Source organism: Talpa occidentalis, unplaced genomic scaffold, assembly GCF_014898055.3.
Source record: "Talpa occidentalis isolate TD23 unplaced genomic scaffold, MPIMG_talOcc4v2.1 talOcc4.10, whole genome shotgun sequence".
In the NCBI taxonomy this organism is placed as follows: Eukaryota; Metazoa; Chordata; class Mammalia; order Eulipotyphla; family Talpidae; genus Talpa; species Talpa occidentalis.
This window is the reverse complement of record NW_023600993.1, coordinates 96,624,259-96,643,609: the sequence shown is the minus strand read 5'-3', so window position 1 is coordinate 96,643,609 and position 19,351 is coordinate 96,624,259. Positions and strand designations below refer to the sequence as shown.

Here is a 19,351-nt window from a genome sequence, read left to right as displayed (position 1 = left end):
CCTGCCTCTCCAGTGTTTGCTTCTCCCTCACATTCTCACAAGCAGAATGGGGAGCAGGGGTGGCAAGCTCTGGGGCTGGGAAGATGGATGCTGCCCTGGGGCCTCCTCTCTGGGCCCAGGTCTCCCCCAGACTAGCTCACGCTTAACCTGGCACTTGTGACTCAGGATGAGGACTGTTCTCTCCAGTGCTGAGAGATGCCGCGCGCATGAGGCATGAGCACAAGAGCCAGGGCCGAGCCCCAGGGGCCTGGCAGGGGTGCGTGGGCCAAGTGGAGAGGGAGCAGGGAGGCAGGACAAAGGCGTGGACACCCCGGGTCTGCGCTGGGTCCCAGTGATTGCAGCAGGCAGGTCCTGGTGCCACGGTCTGCTTTATTTGACAGTGGTTGTGAGGGCAGTTTTGAGGACAGTGATCCTGTCGCCACTCTCACAGCTGGAACTCTGGCGCTTCAGCTGCAGGCGCGGTCTCTGAGTGGAGGCTCGGGGAGCAGCAGGCATGTGGGGCGCTCCCCACTCACTCAAGGATGCTCATGCACACATTCCCACAGAACGCCGTGCAGCAGATTTTGTTTGCTTGGCACTCCATGTCGTGCTGACAGTGGTAGCTGCACAAGTGTGTGCTCACATGCTTCTTGCACTGGCCTATAACTCTGGGTGGTACAGTGACTGGAACAGAGCAGCAGATGGGTGAACAATACAGGTCCCTGGAGAGCACCCCTCCCTTAACCTCATTCAGTTTCAGTTCAACTCAGGACTCTTGGACTCTCAGGGCACTCAGGCCTGCCCCTCACCAATCCTGATGGCTGCAGGGCCTTCCAGCCTGCTGCCTCCAGCCTCTCCTGCACACCTCAGGCCTCTGTCTCCCCACGCCCCCTCCCACCCTGCTCCCACATTGCTCCCGGCCTGGGTGAACTCAGCCCCACAGAATCTACACTCTCACCCTGAGAACTCAGCTGGCCCGAGACATCCTCTGCCCCCCAGGCCCACACTCCCTACTCTGCAGCTTCCACAGAGGAAGATGACCTGGCCTCCTCTCCCCTCCCGCTGCCTCCAGTCCCCCTCCCCAGGGAAGACACTTTCCACCTGCCCCTCCACTGCCACATTCCTGGGCCCTCTTCACCCTGTGCACCCAAGGCTGGCTTCCCGAAGTCCTCTCTTTCCATGTCTCCCCCACAAACACCCGTTGCACGTGTGGATTAGCCAAAGACAGCCGTGTCTTCTCTGGCTCTCGGTCCTAGGGCCGAGATGCGTGGGGTGTCTGGACTTTTGGGATGGAGCATGAGAGGTAGGACCCCCTGCTTGCCTGGGGCTCTTCCCAGGGCCTGGTGCAGGGCTGAGGATGTGTTTCGGGAGCGCTCGGAGCCCCATCGGGCTGCGGGCAGCGCAGGCTGTGCTGAATCCAGTTCCAGGGCCCAGATCCTGCTCAGACTGGACATGACCCCTCCTGGCCCCTCCTGGCCCCTGCCCAGCCCCGCCCCCAGCCCATCACATACAGTTTGCCTTTGATCCCTGGGGCCTCGCTTGGGTTTTCCTTCTCCGGAAGTGTCCCTGGGCCTGCAGCAGCAGCAGCAGGCAGAGAAGCAGGATGGGCAGCGCCCGGCTGACCATGATGGTCCCCTGCGTGGTGATCGGAGTCTGGCGAGAGGAGCTGGAGAGTTGTGCTGGGAGAGGGAAGGAAGGAAAAAGCTGCCGACTGGCTCCTTACTGCCTCCACAGTGTCCTGGCAGGGCCAGGTGACCTTGTTTCCTGCCCAGGCCCAGCGTGACCTGCCTTGTGTGGGCCTGGGCTCATAGGTGGGGCCTCCTCTCTCCAAACTCGCCCTCCTCTGCAAACACATTTCCCCTTAAAACTTATACTCTATATCTGTCTTCTAGTTACAAAATAATTGACTTAAAAGAGAAAAATAGAATTAAGAACATCTCAAATAATAGAATTAAGCTTTATGTTAATGATTTATCTTTCCCCTTTCTTTGCACGTTTAATAGACAGTCCTTTGTTTTCCTTTTTGGAATAACCCACCTTTTGTTACCTATCTTGGGCCACCTTCATTTAGCACATAAATCTCCCAGAAATCATTGTTTTCATAACTCACAGCTCTCACATTTCAATATATGCCTATGTCAAGCATTGTGTTGTAAGAATTACTGATTATTTAGACATTGTCATGTTGAGCATTTTATTCATAAATCCTTATTTTTTATTTTTTGAAGATTTATTTATTTATACAAGAACTGGGGTACAGGCCAGAGGTATGGGGGGTGAGAGGATTCACCAGAGACAGAGTGGGGAACAGAACAGGCAGACTGACTGAAATACACTGCTGAGGGGAGCAGCGGTCGAGACAGGAGAGAGGTCTGCTGCGCCATGTGGGAATCTCCCCAGCCAGCCGGGATCGAACCCGCACTGCAGAGGCTGCGGACAGCTTCACAGTGCTGCACTCAACCTCCTGCACCACCAGGGAGGCCCTAAATCCTTATTTTTTTAAGACTAAAGTAAGAGGTAGAATTTGTGGTGAAAGAGCATTTACAATACAAAATTATATGTATCTATATTCACACATGCAGTCAAGTATCCATGTGCACTCACACAGAGAAACACAGTATCACTTCATTTACTTGTTTTTCTCTCTGTTTGACCACCTATGTATGGATCCTAAATATTATAGTTTTGTTTGGCCTGTTTTTGAATGGTATGTGCATGGAATCATGCTTCCTGTGTTCCTTTATGTTTTTTTGCTTCTTCCATTCAACATGCTGTAAGATTCATTCTTCCATTCATTCAGAGCTAATTGTAGCTAAATAGTATTCATTTTCATTGCTGACTAATGCTCATGTCCCCACACAGACTAAAGTTTATGGAGTCTATGGGCCAACCAAAAGAAAGAGAATAAAAAGGAGAGAATAATGAGAACAAGGAGGAGGTGAAGGAGACAAAGAACCATTAGACAAAGCTTAAAGTTGATACTTTGAATAGTTTAGTGACCAGACAACCACTGGAAAGACTGAGATGTTGGCAAAAAGTTAAGATAAAAAGGGAAAACACTTGTCAGCAGGAGAACAGAAAAACAAATTGTGTATATCCGTAGAAGGAAGTATGATAGAGCAATGAAAAATAAGGAACTCATTTACACACAGAAACATGGATAAATATTAGAATTGTTAATCATTTTCCTGATATGAAATAAGTGGCATGGGACCCAAAATCAATGTTGGATCCTTTTTGGAATTTTTTGATTTATTCTAAATTCATTGTGTAATGTCTTACCTTCTAACATTGACAAATACATTTTATGCATTTTCTTCTTATTTGTACATAGCTAAGATAAAATATATTTGCTATTTATTATGAAGTAAAAAAAAATAGTGATAATAATCATTAAAAAAAAAAGAATTGTTATGCAGAATGAAAAAAAAATCATAAATCCATAGACTGTAGAAGGTGGTACCATTTTCATTAAGTTCAAAAATAAGTAAAATAGGGGCCTCCCTGGTGGCACAAGGGGTTAAGTCTTAGCATTTTCAAGATATTGCCAGCCATTGCAGCATGATTTCCACCCCCAGCCAGGGAGCAACCCACATGGCACAGCAGACCTCTCCTGTCTCACCTGCTACTCCCCTCAGCAGCTTACTTCAGTCAATCCACCTGTTCTGCTCCCTACTCTGTCTCTGGTGAATCCTCCCACCTCCCCTGAACCTCTTACCTACACCCCAGTTCTTGTGTGCATATATAAACAAATATAAGTCTTAAAAAAAATAAGCGAAATGAGAGAACATACTGGGATGAAAATATCATTTAAAAAGTAACAAAGTTGGGCCTCCCTGGTGGTGCAAGGGGTTAAGCACCACACTATGAAGCATTTGCAGCCTCTGCAGCACGAGTTCGATCCCGGCCAGTCTGGGAGCTACCCACATAGCACGGCAGACCTCTCCTGTCTCCCCCACTGCTCCCCTCAGCAGTGTATTTCGTCAGTCAGCCTGTTCTGTTCCACGCTCTGTCTCTGGTGAATCCTCTCACCTCCTGCCTCTCTGGCCTGTATCCCAACTCTTGTATGCATAAATAAATAAATCTTAAAAAAAAAATGTAACAAAGTTTAGGAAACTCCTCACTTTCATCGGAAGGCAGAGCCTGTAAGTAGAGGAAATGGTTTTAGATAAATTCCTTAATCTGAGTTTACCCCCAAATGCAGAGCCCAGGTTTAGAGTTTGCATGAGTTAGTTTATTTGGGGAGGTGATCCCAGGAAGCATGAGTACAGAAGGGGAAATGGGAAAGAGGAAAAAGACAATACAAGAATGTTCTGTGGAACCAGCTCCTCGCCAAACACCCAGGACTCCATCACTGGGGACTGTCTGAGGAGCACATAGGATGCTTCCAGAATTGTCAGCCTAGAGGAGGAGAAAGGAGAAAGACTCACATGTTGAGTCCTAATCCCACGGGCCAAGCATTGCCCCCAGGGGTATGGGCTCCTTCCTGATTTCAGGTTGTGCATTCTAGTACATTCTAGGGCAGACCATTGTTTAAGTCACAGGACATGTGTAAGAGACATGCAATATAGCTGGGGCAACGTGCTGTCAGGTTACACCTGCACAAAGCTTGTTGACCAGCAGTAACCTGGAGTGGGCCAGGTGGGGAAGAGGCTAGGGACAAGAAGGTGTCCAGGCAGATCCACTGATGCCTCCACTAATCCCAATCCATCACAAGGCCACCAGGTCATAGCTTGCCTTCAAATGACTTAATAAAAGTCTGTTTGCAGCAGGCTGCGCTACCCGTGCTGTCTCTTGACAAGGTCTGGGCACTGGGGGAGACTCCCGAGAAGAGGGGAGTTCCTGTGCTCCCCAGAAGAGGGAAGTTGTGCTTCCCAGAAGAGGGGAGTTCTTGCACTTCCCAAGAAGGTCTGAACTAGGGAGTCTCCATGGCAACGCCTGCTAATGCTCTCCTCTTTGTTCTTGGTTAATGCCAAAGTAAGTTAGTTATTAATTGGCCTGTGAAAACCCAATTCGGACCTAGACGTTAATTGATTTATTGTTCTTACACTTGAATCAGTATCAAAGAAAGTACAAAATGCTAAAAGTATAGTTAGGAAAGAAATGTTTTGGCCCTGAGAATCATGGAGAACAAGCTGCCCTGAACCAGCTGTGCTTGGAAACCATAGCCTAACACAGGGGGTACATTTCCTGGTGTATGCAAAAGGTCAGTAGTTCGCAGGCTGTGTGGAGGTTAGGTATTTCTAGTTAGGAGTTAGACTTCAGTAGAACTAACATGGATTTGATGAGTTGCTTTAGGCCACTTTGAAGTAATTGATAAATTAGCCAAGTTAATTGAGTGCTAAGGAGATAGGTTGATTTTTAGTAATAGAGTATACAATAGAACTTTTACACCCACTATGAAACTAGGAAAGTTCAATAGAATGCTTAATTGTTGCCAAATGTTGTGCTGTCTTATATAATTGATGAAGTTAGAAAATGAGCTGTACCTAGGAAACTAATTGTTCCTGATGTTTTTAAGGTAACCAAAGAAATGCCCTCTTGGTATGAGACCAAGGGAGTCACGACATGTTCATGAGAAAATATGTATTGATTGTCTTTGTTCTGCTTCAATGCTGATGTAATCCCTCCGCTTGCCTTAAGGTATAAATAAAGACCCGCTGAGACCCTCAGCAGGAGATACTTACACGAAAGAAGGTGTCTGTGTCTACCTCACTCCACTTCCCCTCAGCCCCCCAAGATTTCACCGATGCCATCCTCTCCTTTCTGAGACCCCTGACACGACATCTAGCTGGAGCTGGTCTCCAGCATCTGTTGGTAGAATAAGCTACAGATCTCATGCGGCATCTATTCCTGGGACCACGGATGCCTCCTTCACTGCCATCCCACATCTCCCTCGTCCTGGACCTGTACTTCAGTGGACCTGATCTATTTGCTTAGTGATACGATCCAAAGCTTCATCTCTGAGGGATCTGAAGCATCAGTTGCTTTATCTTTTTGAGGTCAGGATTTGTGTAGACATCTGTTTAGACTTACCGTCACATCTCAGTTATCACCCTGGCCAATATCCTAGCTCCTTTCATTGATACTGGGCTCACTTTCATCGGGAGCCCCAAAACATCAGGTGGCAGTCATAATTTCAAAGAGAGTGGAACTTCCACTGCGTTGGCCCCCTGTAACTATTACTCCCACCAACGTCTCTAAATCTGGAGCCTAAGGTTTGGAGATGGGAGACACAGACTGTACCCATGGAAGTGATGGCAGGAAAGACCAACCCTCGCCTTGTGTCCTGGACCTGGGGACTCTTGTTGGAGGCCAAAACCACACACGTCAACTGTTTGACCTGATGGAGTGTGAAGCAGGATGCCATGGCAGTGTCTCTGTCTGTCCTTGGATGGCACAGCTGGCGGAAGGGCAAGCTCACATCCAACGAAAGGAGAGTTCCAGGAAGGATGAGTTCCTTCCCTCTCCACTCTCTATAAACAACACTTATGATCAAATTCTGTGCTTAATTTTCAGTGCACTTTTCTCTCCAGCTGCAAACCTGAATGTTTCATTGAAAGTTGTCTGCATTTCATAGCACACCTTGAATTAATAACGACTCACAAGCATGCCACTTTCTTTGTTTAAAGGGCATTTGGTGAGAGATGATGTTAGACTTTAATGAAGGAGAATCAATAAGGGAGGGTGGGACCTTCAGCACACCCATGGTGGGACACACCACATGTAAAGAAAAATAGATAGGCAGACTCTGTCCTCCCCTCCTGCCTATGGATAGAACAGATAAAGATTGACCAGATAAAGATTAAGATTCTAGAGACATGCAACTTGGACCAGCCAGGGTGCAACCCAGGCACAGAATGTTCTTCCAAGCTTAGCAGGAGACACTGCTTGCATCAAAGGAAACCCAGTATTTCTGGGTGAGAGAATAACAAAGGAAAGAGTCTTTGATATGGCCCACCTGTGGTTATAGGACAGCCCCTGGAGAGCTGCCACAACCAAAATATCTACAAAGTTCTAGGCCTTTGAACTTTGTTTTTCTGCTGTTCTGCCCCGTTCCAGGCCACAGCTTTCCTACCCTCTCCCCAAATAAAAGGAGGCCAGACGAAGAAAATCTTGGTCAGTCTCTGTGACCTCTCAACTCACTTTCAGAGGTAGGTGGAGGTGAGTGTCTTAAAGTGTGAGCTTTTGTTTGTGACTTGCCTGAATCTGTTCCCTGCCCAGGTGGTGTCTATTCTATCTTTTTGAGGTGGAGGTTATTATCTCTGTTGTTCAAATACAATAATTGAGAGCAAAGTGACATGACCTGTGTGAGGTGCAAAGGTAGGAGGCATAGAGATGAAACCAGAAACCAGCATTCTTGAGTCTAGATCCAGTACCGCGCTCTCTCTCTCTTTTTTTTAAAGATTTATTTATTTATGCATACAAGAGCTGGGTACAGACCAGAGGTGTGGGGGGTGAGAGGATTCACCAGAGACAGAGTGGGGAATAGAACAGGCAGATTGACCAAAGTACACTGTTGAGGGGAGCAGCGGGCGAGTCAGGAGAGGTCTGCTGCGCCATGTGGGTTTCTCCCTGGCTGGCCAGGAATCGAACTAGTGCTGCAGTGGCTGTGGATTGCTTCATAGGTTGCATCTTAACCCTTGCGCCACCAGGGAGGCCCCAGTACCTCTCTTTAACATTATCTGAAAAGCCCAGGATTCTGGATTTTGTGGGGGAGGATCCAGGATTCTAAATTTCGTGCCTGTGTTCTGTTTCAGGATGACCAAAGAAATCATCCAGAAATCTGTGTGTGAGTAGTGCCCAGCCTGGCACAGTGTTTCTCTTCTCTGGGATCATTTAGTATAACTGAGGTGAGCAAATAAGGGGAACTGGGCAGACCCAGGATCCAGAACACACAGTAAGGGGCAAGTAAGGACTCAGAAAAATTGGGCTAAGAGCAAGAACTTATAAATTAACAGATCTCAAAGTTCTGGAAAACTTAGGCCAAGAATGATATATTTTTGAATGCAAATAAATAGCTACAGAGACCCCATGGCTTTGGGTCTATTGTGTTTTGTCACTGTGTGCCACTTTCCCTCCTTTGTGCAAAAGGTAGGTGTAAGAATCCAGAGGTCCATCCTGATCTATGCCTGCCTTTACCCAGTTACCCCAGATCTCATATCCTCACCTGTTCTTGGGCACAGAGCGTTTGCGCTGAACACTGAACCTTCTAAGTGCTGGTGCGTGGAGATGATCAGAACTCGAGCCAGGTGGGTGCCCTTGCTGGCTGGCTTTCCTGTTCAAAACAAGTGAGTAATCTGTAGGATTTCTAGAGGCCTACCGTGTCCAGTGATTGTTTTCCTTTGACCTGAAGCTTCACCAATTAAGTTGTATCTGAAAGGTCCATGCAGGAGGCTGGAACGCAAAAACCCACCAGGCAGCCCACCTGGCAACAGGAATGCGGAAGCCTGCCTAGAGAATTCAGAAAATGAACCTCCCCTGACCTACAAATCTTTTCACGCCCTACAAATTTTTCCCGCTGCACGAACCCAGTTTCCCACCTGACCTCTCCTCACCCTATAAAAGCCTGCCTCCCCCTAGCAACAGGCGCGACTTCACCAGCCCCCACCTTGGGTCCATGAGGTGCACCCGGGGCGCAGTAAATTTTCCCTTCCTTTGAGAAAGCTTGGCCTGGCTCTCTTTTCTTTACCGCGCCAAACCTTTCGGTATCCTTTGATGAAAATATTGCTAGTGGTAAATGACTTCTCAACACTTGCTTTGGTAGTTTTCCTTCATCATGCCACACGGAGGCCAGCTGGCAGCGATGTGGGTTCCGAAGGAAGGTCAGAAAGCAGAGACAAGCCTCCAAGTGTTGGCACCCCCAAGTATCTGATCTATTTCTTTGAAAGGACGTCTCTTCTCATCTTTCTCTCCAAATCTTCTTTTGCTCTTGTCTCTCCTCAAGTCTCCTCAATCCAGTTTGCTTCTAAGTAAATGTGTTTAATGATTTCACGTCCCTGAACTTTTATTTTTCTAACTTCCAAATTGCACAGATTGAGAGTGGATTTTTTGAAGTCCCCTGGTAGGGGAGCAACCATAATATTTATAATTGGGTCATTGGCATGGCTTCTATGATGAGATCACAATTTTTTTGGTCTCCTCATTCCCATGCTTTGTTCAGAATGGCTAATTATTGTCTTGCTTCTTCAGAAACACTTCGCAGGTCCCCACAAATTTAGCATGACTCTCCAGTCCCAAAACATATTCATGAAGTAATGGTCCAAATATGCAGCCCATGTAATTAACCACAACTCTGTCAATAGTGTGGAACTGCGGACTCTCCCCTCCTTCGGAAGTGCCAGTTGTGGAAGAGGATGTGGTTGACCTCTTTCTTGAGGCTCTCTGTGATTCTGTACCTCCACCCCCACCTGGTTAAAAAGAGTTCCCTTCTCCTGTGTGGGAGGGGAAGGAAGGCCCCATAGGTAGGAAGAAGATGCTGCTATAGGTGGCTTTGGATGGCTGGGCATCTCCTGGGGGAATTCAAGGGTTCATTAGAGACACAAAATAGCATCCGCGCACTTATAGTTTAGTTACTGCCCAAACAGCAGCTCTGTTGACCACTTACTACAGATCACTTTGTCAGGCCCCCCAACCTTTAGCGTTTTTAGTCTTCAATGTACAGGGTGCTCTCCACCCCCTGCAAACTTCTGGGTCACACAATATCCAGAGCTTTCTTTTCTCTCAACTTGGAGCTAGAAAGGAGCATCGCTGCTTCTCTGAGACAAGCTTTTTTACCAGTAAGATCTCCTTCAGAATCCTCTTGACAACTCCTTCAACTTCAGACCATCATTTTGAGCTCTCAGTGGTCATCTGGAGACAGTCATGATAGATGAGTAATCTACCTCGCGACTCCTTCTGGGGTCACTTCGGTATTCTTAGTCTAAGGGTCTTGACTAAAACTTCCACTAGATCATCCTGTTACATTTGCTCTTCAATAAAAAATTGGGATGCTCAATATATTTTATTATTCCAGTTTTAAAGTAATGCTTGCGACAAAAGTATATACACACTGGTTCTCTCTGGGTGGAGGAGTTACTAATGCTTATTCAATTCCTCTTTGTATTTGTCATTTTATATATTACACAATCAGATGATACATTTCTTTCTTTTTTTTTTCCCCCCAGAAAAAAAACAATGCACTTTTAAGAGAAATAACTTTGCCAAGGAAGGCGGTGGGCAAAAAGCCTGGGGAAGCCAGTAGTTAGCTGGATATGGTGTTAGGTGCTGAGGGTGAAAAGGAAGCATAGGAGAAATAATAACATAGAACTCACAGGCACTTTTCTCTGTTTTCTGCTCTGTTCTCCTTAATTCCTTTGTTACCACCAGGCTACCTCCCTAGGAGCACTGGGAAGGGTCTCATCTTCTACGACCATGAAGCCCTGGGTTCTCCTATTTACTGTGCTCAGCTATGGGATTTTAATGCTTCTGCCTGTGCTGGGAAGCTTCCAGGAGATACCTGTCGGTACGTGGTAGGGCAAGGGGGAGGGTGCTCTGCCCAGGCTTGGGAAGTCTGGCATAACTGACACCGTGACCACATTTCCAGGCTCACTCTTTAAAGAACCAGAGTGCTCCTGAAAGCTGAGACATTCAATTAAGATTAGACTGATGTCCCCAGCCTGGTGTTCTTTCAAGTCCCCTCTCCCAGCACTGAAAGCAAGAAGGGGTCTAAGGAAGGGGAACATGGCCATTGTCTTCATCCCATAAGTGAGCAGGAGACAGTATTCCCTGATGCCACAGTGCCTTGGGCACAGGAACCACCAGGCTAGAGCTGCCCGCTGAGCCTTTGGCGAGTACCAAAGGGAACTGTTTTAACGCATTCATTTAGTTTGAGTGGAAGAATCTCTTAGGACATGAAAAATGGTCAAGATAAGCAAGAAATCCTTAGTGAGTCAAGGTTTGGGGTCCTAGGATAAGAACACAGGGATAATGATGAGATCAAGAAGGGTGGATGAGAGATGGGATTCTGGGGTGAGGTCGCATGCTCAGGGGACTTTAGCAGGGAAGTGAGTAGAAAGGGGGAAAGCAGCTTCCTAGTCTCCCTCAGCTCAGTTTTCCATTTTGCAAACTGGATATGGAAATTGGAGCTGGAGGATACTGCAGGCTGAGAATGGGAGGTGGTGTCAGGCATGGTGAGGGTGCCCCAGCTTTCGCTAGGGGTCCTGTCTTGGAGAGGCCCAAGGGCCTAGGACGCTGTGGGGAAGAGTCACACAGGGAAGGTCTCCTGTGAGAAGACACTGGTTAGGCTTTGAGGAAAGGGTTTTCTTGATAAGCAGAGAAATGCTTTGCGGCTTGTAAGTCCGGTTTCAGAGCTCAGGAATCCTTGAGATGGGCTTCTCCGTGTGAGTGGAGGCTTCCGCCATCTTCTACCATCTTCCTTCCAGCTGATGTCAAGCAGTGCTGGGTACAGCCTCCGTCGATTTACTGTAGGCACAGGTGCACTAGAATGCACACATGTTTACGCAAAGCCCACACGTGCTGCTGGACCTACTGCGGAAACATCTGCTTGTACAGCGCGTGAGTCTGTTGCTCCCTCACTGCTCCTCAGGGGAGATGGGACCCAGACACTGGCCAAGGGCCTGACAGTGTCAGGCACACCTCCTCTGCCCACGCCAGGCTGTCACACGCTGCAAATTAAACCAAGTTGTTTTTTTTCTCTTACTCAGTCTCCCCACCCCCAAACATCACCATCAGTGGTTCATTCCTCCTCTTGTCCAAGGTCTCGGGCACCCCCTCCTTAGTCTAGTTTCTCCACTGGCCCCGTGGATCAGCCAGGTCCAAGGAGACCCAGCATCTGCCTGTCTCCCAATCAGCAAACCTCTTGGAGAAATTGCTTACAAGATTCTCTACAGAGAAAATTCCTCTTTCCATGAACTGGGGCCAAGGGTGCTATTATGTCTGGGAATGGATGTCTCCCAGTGCCCCTGACTTCTAACCACGCCATTGTCTCTTCCAGAGAACCCTTTAAAACGTTCTTTTACTGACTAGCTGACCCAACAAGGGGTTAAGGAGTGACTTGTGGTCTAGGGAGACTGAGTTTGGCTCCTGCATGCTCCAGCCGAGAACCTCTCTGTCCTCGCCTCCCCCTCGCTGTCCCCAGGAGGCTCAAGTCTTTGCCAAATAAACGGATGCACCAACCTGACAGCTATGCATGCTTTCATCCCTGTGACTTTCTTTCTCTCATTACAATCTTCAATAGTCCCAGCAACCATTCCTCTCCCATCACAGGCACAGCACCCGCGCTACCTTCCAGTTACACCTATGTCCCAGGCAGGTAGGCTCAGGGCTGTAGCAAAAGTACAGAGATTTCTGAAAATCTCATGGAGCTAACACAGCAAAAGGTAAATTCTTACTCATAATGTATTTCACTGAGCCTGGCAGTTAACAGGCACCTGTGCCACAACTCAAGGGCCCCAGCTCCTTCCACCTGCAGCTCCAGCCCTCCAGGGCCTCCTCTACATCCAGCTGGCAGGTGAGAGGAGAGAGGCAGCAGGGAGGCCCCATAGAATGTCTGTAAGTAATGTTCATGATTTCTAACATCATCTTACTGACCACATGTCAATGGATTGTTCCATCTATATCCAAAGGACATTGGAAAATGCAGTCTAAGAAAAAAAAAAAAAAAGAGAGAGAGAAAATGCAGTCTAGTTATCTGCCCAAGAAGAACAGATAAAGGAGCTTGGTGAACGCAGAGCAGTCTTTGACCTGAAAAGCCAGATGCCTCAGTGCTGAGCCAAGACCCTGGCTCCACGTCACTCTATTCAATGCAACAAGCGCCTCCCCTGCAGGAGCTGTTTTCTCCTGTCATTAGAAAATATATTCATGCCCTCAGGGTGGGGAGACTGAGCTTCCAGAATGACCCCTCCTCTGTCATTCCCAACACCCCCTTATTCCTGCCAGGTCAATCCTGTCAGCACAGAAGTTTTGGCTGGATAATACTACGCTGCTCGTGCCCTGAAGTTCAGACAATGCAAGGCAGGCATCTGTGTACGTGTTCTTTCCCCAGATTGTATCTGAATTTCCACCATTTGCCATTACTATCTTGAAAATCATTCTAAAAATATGACTTCTCCAGGGTGAATACCTGGTATGTGTCCAAGCTTGTACCTCTTCCTGGCCCAGGACATGATGTTCTCACATAGCTGGACAAGCCAGCACACTGACTTATTAACTGCATAGTCCAAGGAGAGGCTCAGGAGTGTGATCCAGCTAAGGCCAAGGCCCGGCAAGGGACTAAGGTCTAACAGAACATTGGTTAGTGCCTTAGAGCTCTAAGTTATGAGAGGGGGCGAGAATTCAGGGGGTCAGGTAACGTTCTTTAGGAGTGGAACTGTCTTTAAACCTTGAGAAATAGGGAGGACTTGGGGTTCTTTAGTGTGAATGTGGTTTTTCCTCCCTAGAGAAGAACAAAACATTAGAGCCTCAAAGGAAGGACCAGGGAGGAAAGGGTTGTCTTCTTGGGTATCTTATTTTGATATCATATGTCACTCATGCCTTCATCTACCAAGCCTAGGTCATGAGAGATGTTCCTGACTAATATTAGCAAAAAGTAATTGGCACAGTGGAGCGAAGGACACAGAGGGATCAGTAAATGAGGACAGACAGATAGCACTGCCCCTCTGCCAGCTACTCATACACAGAAATCAAGGAGTATGAGTTGTGTAGACCGCATCAAGGGAGCTTGGACAGTGCCGCTTACTGAAGAGGAAATGTGCCCTTCTTTATCATGATGGATAACGTTAGTTGAACAGGCTCTTCATAAAAGAATGACAACCTCCAAATTTTTAATAAATACATATAAAGGTGCCCAACCTAGTCATCAAGATAATAGAAACTCAACCCACAATGCACACACACATGTATACCTCTCAGAATGGCTAAAATGAATTTTTTAAAAAATAATCACCAAGTGTTAGAGAGGATGTGAAAACACTGGGACTCTCACATTCTGCTAATGGGAGTACACAGCAATCCAATCACTTTGGAAGACTGCAGAGCAGATCAACTCAAATTGAAAATATGTGTATTCCATGATCCAACAACATCTGTTTCTAGGTAGATACCTAATGGGAACATATGCATATGTGCTCAAAACCTTTTATATTTATCTATCTATCTATCTATCTATCTATCTATCTATCTATCTATAAATGATTATGAAAACATTCATGAGACCATAATCTGGGAAAAACCAAATGTCTATCAAAAATGAAATGGATAAAATTTTGTTTTATAAGCAATCAGTGGAATATTACACAGCAATGAAAATGAACCAATTACTGAAACATTTCAATATGAACTGAATCTCAAAGGCATTATGTTGATCAAAAGAAACAAGACACAAAAGAATAACACAATAAGAATAAGATGTACATACATATGACATTTTGTTTTATAAGCAATCAGTGGAATATTACACAGCAATGAAAATGAACCAATTACTGCAACATCTTCAATATGAACTGAACCTCACAAGCATTATGTTGATCAAAAGAAACAAGACACAAAAGAATAACAAAGTTCAAAATATGTACATCAAATGTATGGTGATTATATTCAGAATATTATCACCATAAATTAGAGGTACATATTTTCTTGGGAGTGAGGAGAAGGGAGGTACTCTAAGATTTCTTGATCTGAGATACATATACACCATGGAATATTACTCAGCAAACAAAAAAGATAAACACATGCAGTTTGCAGCAACATGGATGGAGCTAGAAGGGATCATGCTCAGCGAAATAAGCCAGAAAGAAAAAGAAAAATACCGGACAATCTCACTCATAGCAGGAATCTAGAAAACCTAAATAAGAGACCAGGAAAAAGACTAATCAATACAAAGTAAACATCAAAATCAACAAGCAACTATAAACCACACTACGGGGGCAGGGGGAAGGGAGGGGTGGGGAGAGGAAGGACTAGAGTCAAAATAAGGGGGGGGTGCAATTGTATGGGGAATATAACCAAAATGAAAATGCATACATTGTGCAAAGATGAAAAATGATATGAGAATTAAATATTTTTTTTAAAAAGAAAAAAATTTTCTTGATCTGGGTGAAGCTTCCATGGACATATTCACCTTGTGAAAATTTGCTTATGATTTTTGTACTTATAAGTGGAATATATATGAAAAACCTATGCTATTTGCCCTAAAATTATAGAAAATAAATTATTTCTGCAATTTTTGATTAAATGAAAAATGTTAGGAAACAGCATATGTAATCTGATGCCAATTTGATGGAAAACCCATATATAGATATAGATGAAATATAGGTAGATGTAAAAGTAGATATAAATATAGATGATATATATTTAAACATTGTAGAAAGACTGGGAGCATATATATACTAAATTACCTGTGGTTGTTCTTTCTAGGCAACGGATAACTGATAATCCCTTAACGCTTTTCTTTGTAACTTTGTGTGCTTTTCAAGTTTCTAAAATACAAGAATAATGAAGAAATGAAGAATTTGATTCTACAAGGAGATGAGTAAGTCTCATTAAGGGCTAAGTCTCAGCGCTATCACCACTACAGCCTGAGTTCGATCCCCGGCCAGGGAGCTGACCCACATACGGTGCAGCAGACGTCCCCTGTCTTACCCACTGCTCCCCTCAGCAGTGTATTTCAGTAAATCTGCCTGTTCTGCTCCCCACTCTGTCTCTGGTTACCCCCCGCACCGCACCTCTGACCTACACCCCAATTCTTCTACACATACAAAAAAAATTAAAATCGCTTAAAAATAATAAAGTATAAGAGAAAGGAAGTACCTTATGAGATGACATGCCCAGCCAGGAAGTGATAGAAAGACAGGGAGAGGGAGGGGGCACAACCAGATGGGGCAGTGAGATACCAGTCTTGTGTTCTCCCAGCTCCTGCCTGCAGCCCTGCTCCATCCCCAGCAGGACCTGGTGAAATCCTTGTCTCTGGCAAACTTGCGCACATCCATCCAGAGTCAGCAACACCATGAAGCTCCTGGTCCTCCCGTGGCTGATACTCTGCTGCGTGACTATCCTGCCAGTGGCAGGAAACTGGAAAGAAAGAATTGAGTCCATAAATGAATTTCCATTTTACAGTAGGTATTATTCTGGCTGGGTTTCAAAATGAACAGAGGGTGGAAAATGAGAGAACTTTCCCCAGTGCCCCTGCAGAGAGGAACCAGGGCTGGTCCCTAAAAGAGCAGCAGCGCCTCGTTGAAAGCCAGGACAGGAGGAGAGCGGAAGGCTCACTTCTCCAGCTTGAGGGTCTGCCTGTGCTGCCAAGTGTCACAACGCTGTTGTGAGTCGGGGTGACCCTGCTGGCCACACGGCTTTTGTGGAGAACACTTAGACACTCTGCAGGATCTAGAGCCTGTTTGGAGGGAGCTTAGCTTGAGCCTCCAGGCGTTTATGTCCTTATTAGGGATTCCAAGGATGAACACAAAGTTGGAAAGGGCTATGAATTATTTCTTGCTCTGTGCCTTTTGTTTAGGGAACTGTCCATTTTAAAACATTCGCTGTGGGGAGGAGGAAGAAAATGTATGCTTGGTAAAGAGAATTCAGAACTCAGAACGAGAAGGGTAAACAAAAGGGGTGGAGGAGAGAATTGAGAGGGGAGGAAGAGAGGGGAGGGGTAAATAACAAGTGGTAGAAGTTTCTAGGGAGGGGGTTCCCCGCAGCCACTGCAGCATGAGTTCGATATCCCCCCCCCCACACCTCATAGGCCAGGGAAGTGACCCACATGGCGCAGCAGACCTCTCCTGTCTCGCCTGCTGCTCCCCTCCGCAGTAGATTTCAGTAGATCCTCCTGTTCTGTTCCCCACTCTGTCTCTGGTGAATCCTCTCACCACCCCCCCACACCCCTGGCCTGTACCCCAGCTCTTGTACGCAGAAATAAATCTTTAAAAAAAAAGAAGTTTCTAGGGAAGTGCTGGGTTTTGAGGGCCATTTCAACCACGAGTGGAAAGGTGGCGGATTCTTTTCCTGCTTTGGGATTCAGTTCCCCCCACCCTGTAAGACGGGAGAGGGAGACCACAAGAAACTCAGGACTCTGTTTTGAGAATTGCTTGCGTTTCCGGACACAGGTTGTATGTGTTGAAATTCTTTGGGGGTGACTTCATGGTGGCTGGGTTTGTTAAGGGGGTGGGAGCTGGGTTTTAATTCCAAGAACCATAAAGAGCACCCAGCTCCCTGGGCAGGGAAAGGAAAAAGAGCATCCAGTGGGGTGGGTCCCGGGTCCTTGGAGGGGCTGATAACAGTGAGAGACTCTTGGGGGGGGGGGCACTGCTCACTAGTCCTTCTCAGTTTTATTAAAGCCGAATCTGAAGCCCTGCACAAAGGTTCCCACTCAGGAGCAATGCATGTTTGCCTGTGAGCTACACTCGGAATGCCAGAGGGATCAGCACTGCTGCACTGCCTCCTGCGGGAATGTCTGCATGCTTCTCAGAGAAACGGGTAGGACCTCAGAAGGGCCTTTCTCTTGCTATTCTTTTTTTTTTTTTTTTTTTAAGATTTATTTTTGTTTATTTACACAAGCACTGGGTACAGTCAGAAGCACGGGAGGGTGAGAGAATTCACCAGAGCCAGAGCGGGGAGCAGAGCAGGCAGAAGGCCCGAAGCACACTGCTGAGGGGAGCAGCGGGCGGCAGGAGAGGTCTGCGCGCCATGTGGGACCCTCCTCCGGTGGTTGGGGAACAGCCGGGGATCGAACCGGCGCTGCAGAGGCTGTGGGCAGCTTTGCAACCCAGCGCTCAACCGCTGCGCCACCGGGGAGGCCCATCTCTTGCTATTCTGTTCTCAGATTATGGCCTCCCAAATTGTGGGGAACAGACATTAGGAGGCCCTACCTCCCCAGCCCTACTATCCAATCCAACATGGGGACCCGTACCTCTTCATCCAGCTCCAGAACCCCCTTTTCCACTTGATGACCTACCTGTTTTATCTAAACCCCAGAGGGGCTGACATTTATGTCTCTTTGTTCATTGGACTTAAAACATTCTGGAGAAGCCCTGTGTGGGCATCTCCCGAATCACAGAAAACATCCCTGCACCCAGGGCTTGGGAGGCCTATGACACTTGAAGAAGGGTGTTTCTCCAAAGTGAGTGGCAACTGATTACCCACCCTTTCTCTCATTATTCCAGAGAATAAAATCAGAAGCTTGAGTCCAAAGTTGAACCCTTAAACCACCACAGAGAGTTGGAGCATCCCTGGAGGCTGGACAGAGTGGGACCTGGCCTCCTGCAGGACCACCTCTCACCCCGGCTGTGGGGGCCGAGTGGATGTCTCTCCTATCTGCCCACCCTCTTCCCTGAGCTATGATGTGATCAAATAAGCTGTGATAATAACCCAGGAACTTTTTCTTTTTCTAGAGTCCCAGGGTCATTTGCTGCACACCACCCTTTTCCTAAACTCCCAGCCCCTGCCTCCTGGTTTGAACCTCCCTGCCTTCTATTTCTTTGGGGGCTTCACCTACTTAGCTGGGACTCCTGTTCATTGAGTGACACCCTGGGGAAACCTGCTTCTGTGTGGGATGTTCTTAAAGCTATGGAAACACTGTCTCTCTGGGATTTCCATAAATTAGTGCAGCCTCTCTCCCATGGTCTCAGTCTATGATTGTAGTAGGTCCCCACAAAATGCCTCTCCTTTAAACTTATCTGTGGGGGTGCACACTTACCTACAGTGACAGTACCAATAGTTTAGCATTCAAAGGAGATACCATCACCTCCACACCGACCCCCCAAGTTCTCTTCCCAGATGATGCTTTGTTTGTTATCATTATTTATTCAATCATTTGGGATCTACAGGGATATATGCAACTGTAAATACTCCTAGAAAGAATAAGGAAGCTTCAAAGGGTTGTAGAGCACCTACTGTGTGTCCAGGCCTCCAGCAAGGGCCACTCCACATGAGTGGAAACCTCACCAACTCTGTCTCTTGCCATATAGCTCAAGAAAGGGTTAAGTCATATGATCCAACCAAGGAGAAACCAGGATGGCAAAATGGAGACACAGTCAGTGCCTCAAAATGTGGCAGTGGTTTGCGGCATCAGGTTCCTGGGAAGAGATGCTGGCTCCTCCCTTGAGGGAAAGGGTGGAATTGGGGAACCTCAAACTCAATATTATTTTTCCTTTGACAGGATTAAATATAGAATTGGGGAGAGGGAAGAAAGAGAACTTGAAGAAAGCTGAGGACAAGGTTGGAGGATGAATTTGGTATTAAGTTCTGAGACCCCAGCATATTTTAATTTGCCAACTTTTCCTTTTTGTTCTTTGTTATACCCAAAAAGTCCGCAGGGTACAAAGGTTGCTTGTTAAGTTAGCAAAGGAGAACAAACCAGGACAGACAGGTGACTGAATCT

General features: G+C 46.7%; 1 protein-coding gene and 1 long non-coding RNA gene across 7 annotated transcripts; one reads left to right on the top strand and one right to left on the bottom strand.

Annotated features, from left to right (window-relative positions):
* Positions 1-356: 356 nt before the first annotated feature.
* LOC119235895 (protein WFDC10B-like) lies at positions 357-16,544 on the bottom strand. Of its 6 annotated transcripts, none has more exons than XM_037499484.2 (4): positions 16,246-16,544; positions 15,870-16,047; positions 1,491-1,658; positions 357-663 (listed from the first exon to the last, which is right to left on the bottom strand). In XM_037499484.2, exons 2-4 carry the CDS (start codon positions 15,982-15,984, stop codon positions 512-514), a joined length of 435 nt encoding a protein of 144 aa, XP_037355381.1. In that variant the 5' UTR covers positions 15,985-16,047; positions 16,246-16,544; the 3' UTR covers positions 357-511. The 6 variants fall into 6 exon arrangements, 2 of the variants coding, with proteins under 2 accessions (XP_037355381.1, XP_037355389.2); XR_008552809.1 differs by lacking the exon at positions 357-663 and adding exons at positions 8,150-8,257; positions 15,375-15,455 and having other exon boundaries at positions 1,625-1,658; positions 15,787-16,544; XR_008552816.1 differs by lacking the exon at positions 357-663 and adding exons at positions 8,150-8,257; positions 15,375-15,455 and having other exon boundaries at positions 1,625-1,658; positions 15,870-16,544.
* Positions 16,545-16,797: 253 nt separating this feature from the next.
* Positions 16,798-18,599, top strand: LOC119235921 (uncharacterized). The gene is made up of 3 exons (XR_005122948.2): positions 16,798-17,078; positions 17,299-17,448; positions 18,135-18,599. It is a non-coding gene; the product is annotated as an uncharacterized LOC119235921 (long non-coding RNA).
* Positions 18,600-19,351: the final 752 nt, after the last annotated feature.

Coding starts and splice junctions, on each gene's coding strand:
- LOC119235895 (XM_037499492.2), bottom strand. CDS start 16,071: ATGGACTCAATTCTTTCTTTCCAGTTTCCTGCCACTGGCAGGATAGTC. Junction 1,659..15,869: donor GCTGGGAGAACACAAGACTG/GTATCTCACTGC, acceptor TCCCTCTCCCAG/CACAACTCTCCAGCTCCTCT. Junction 664..1,490: donor CCAGGGATCAAAGGCAAACT/GTATGTGATGGG, acceptor GCTCTGTTCCAG/TCACTGTACCACCCAGAGTT.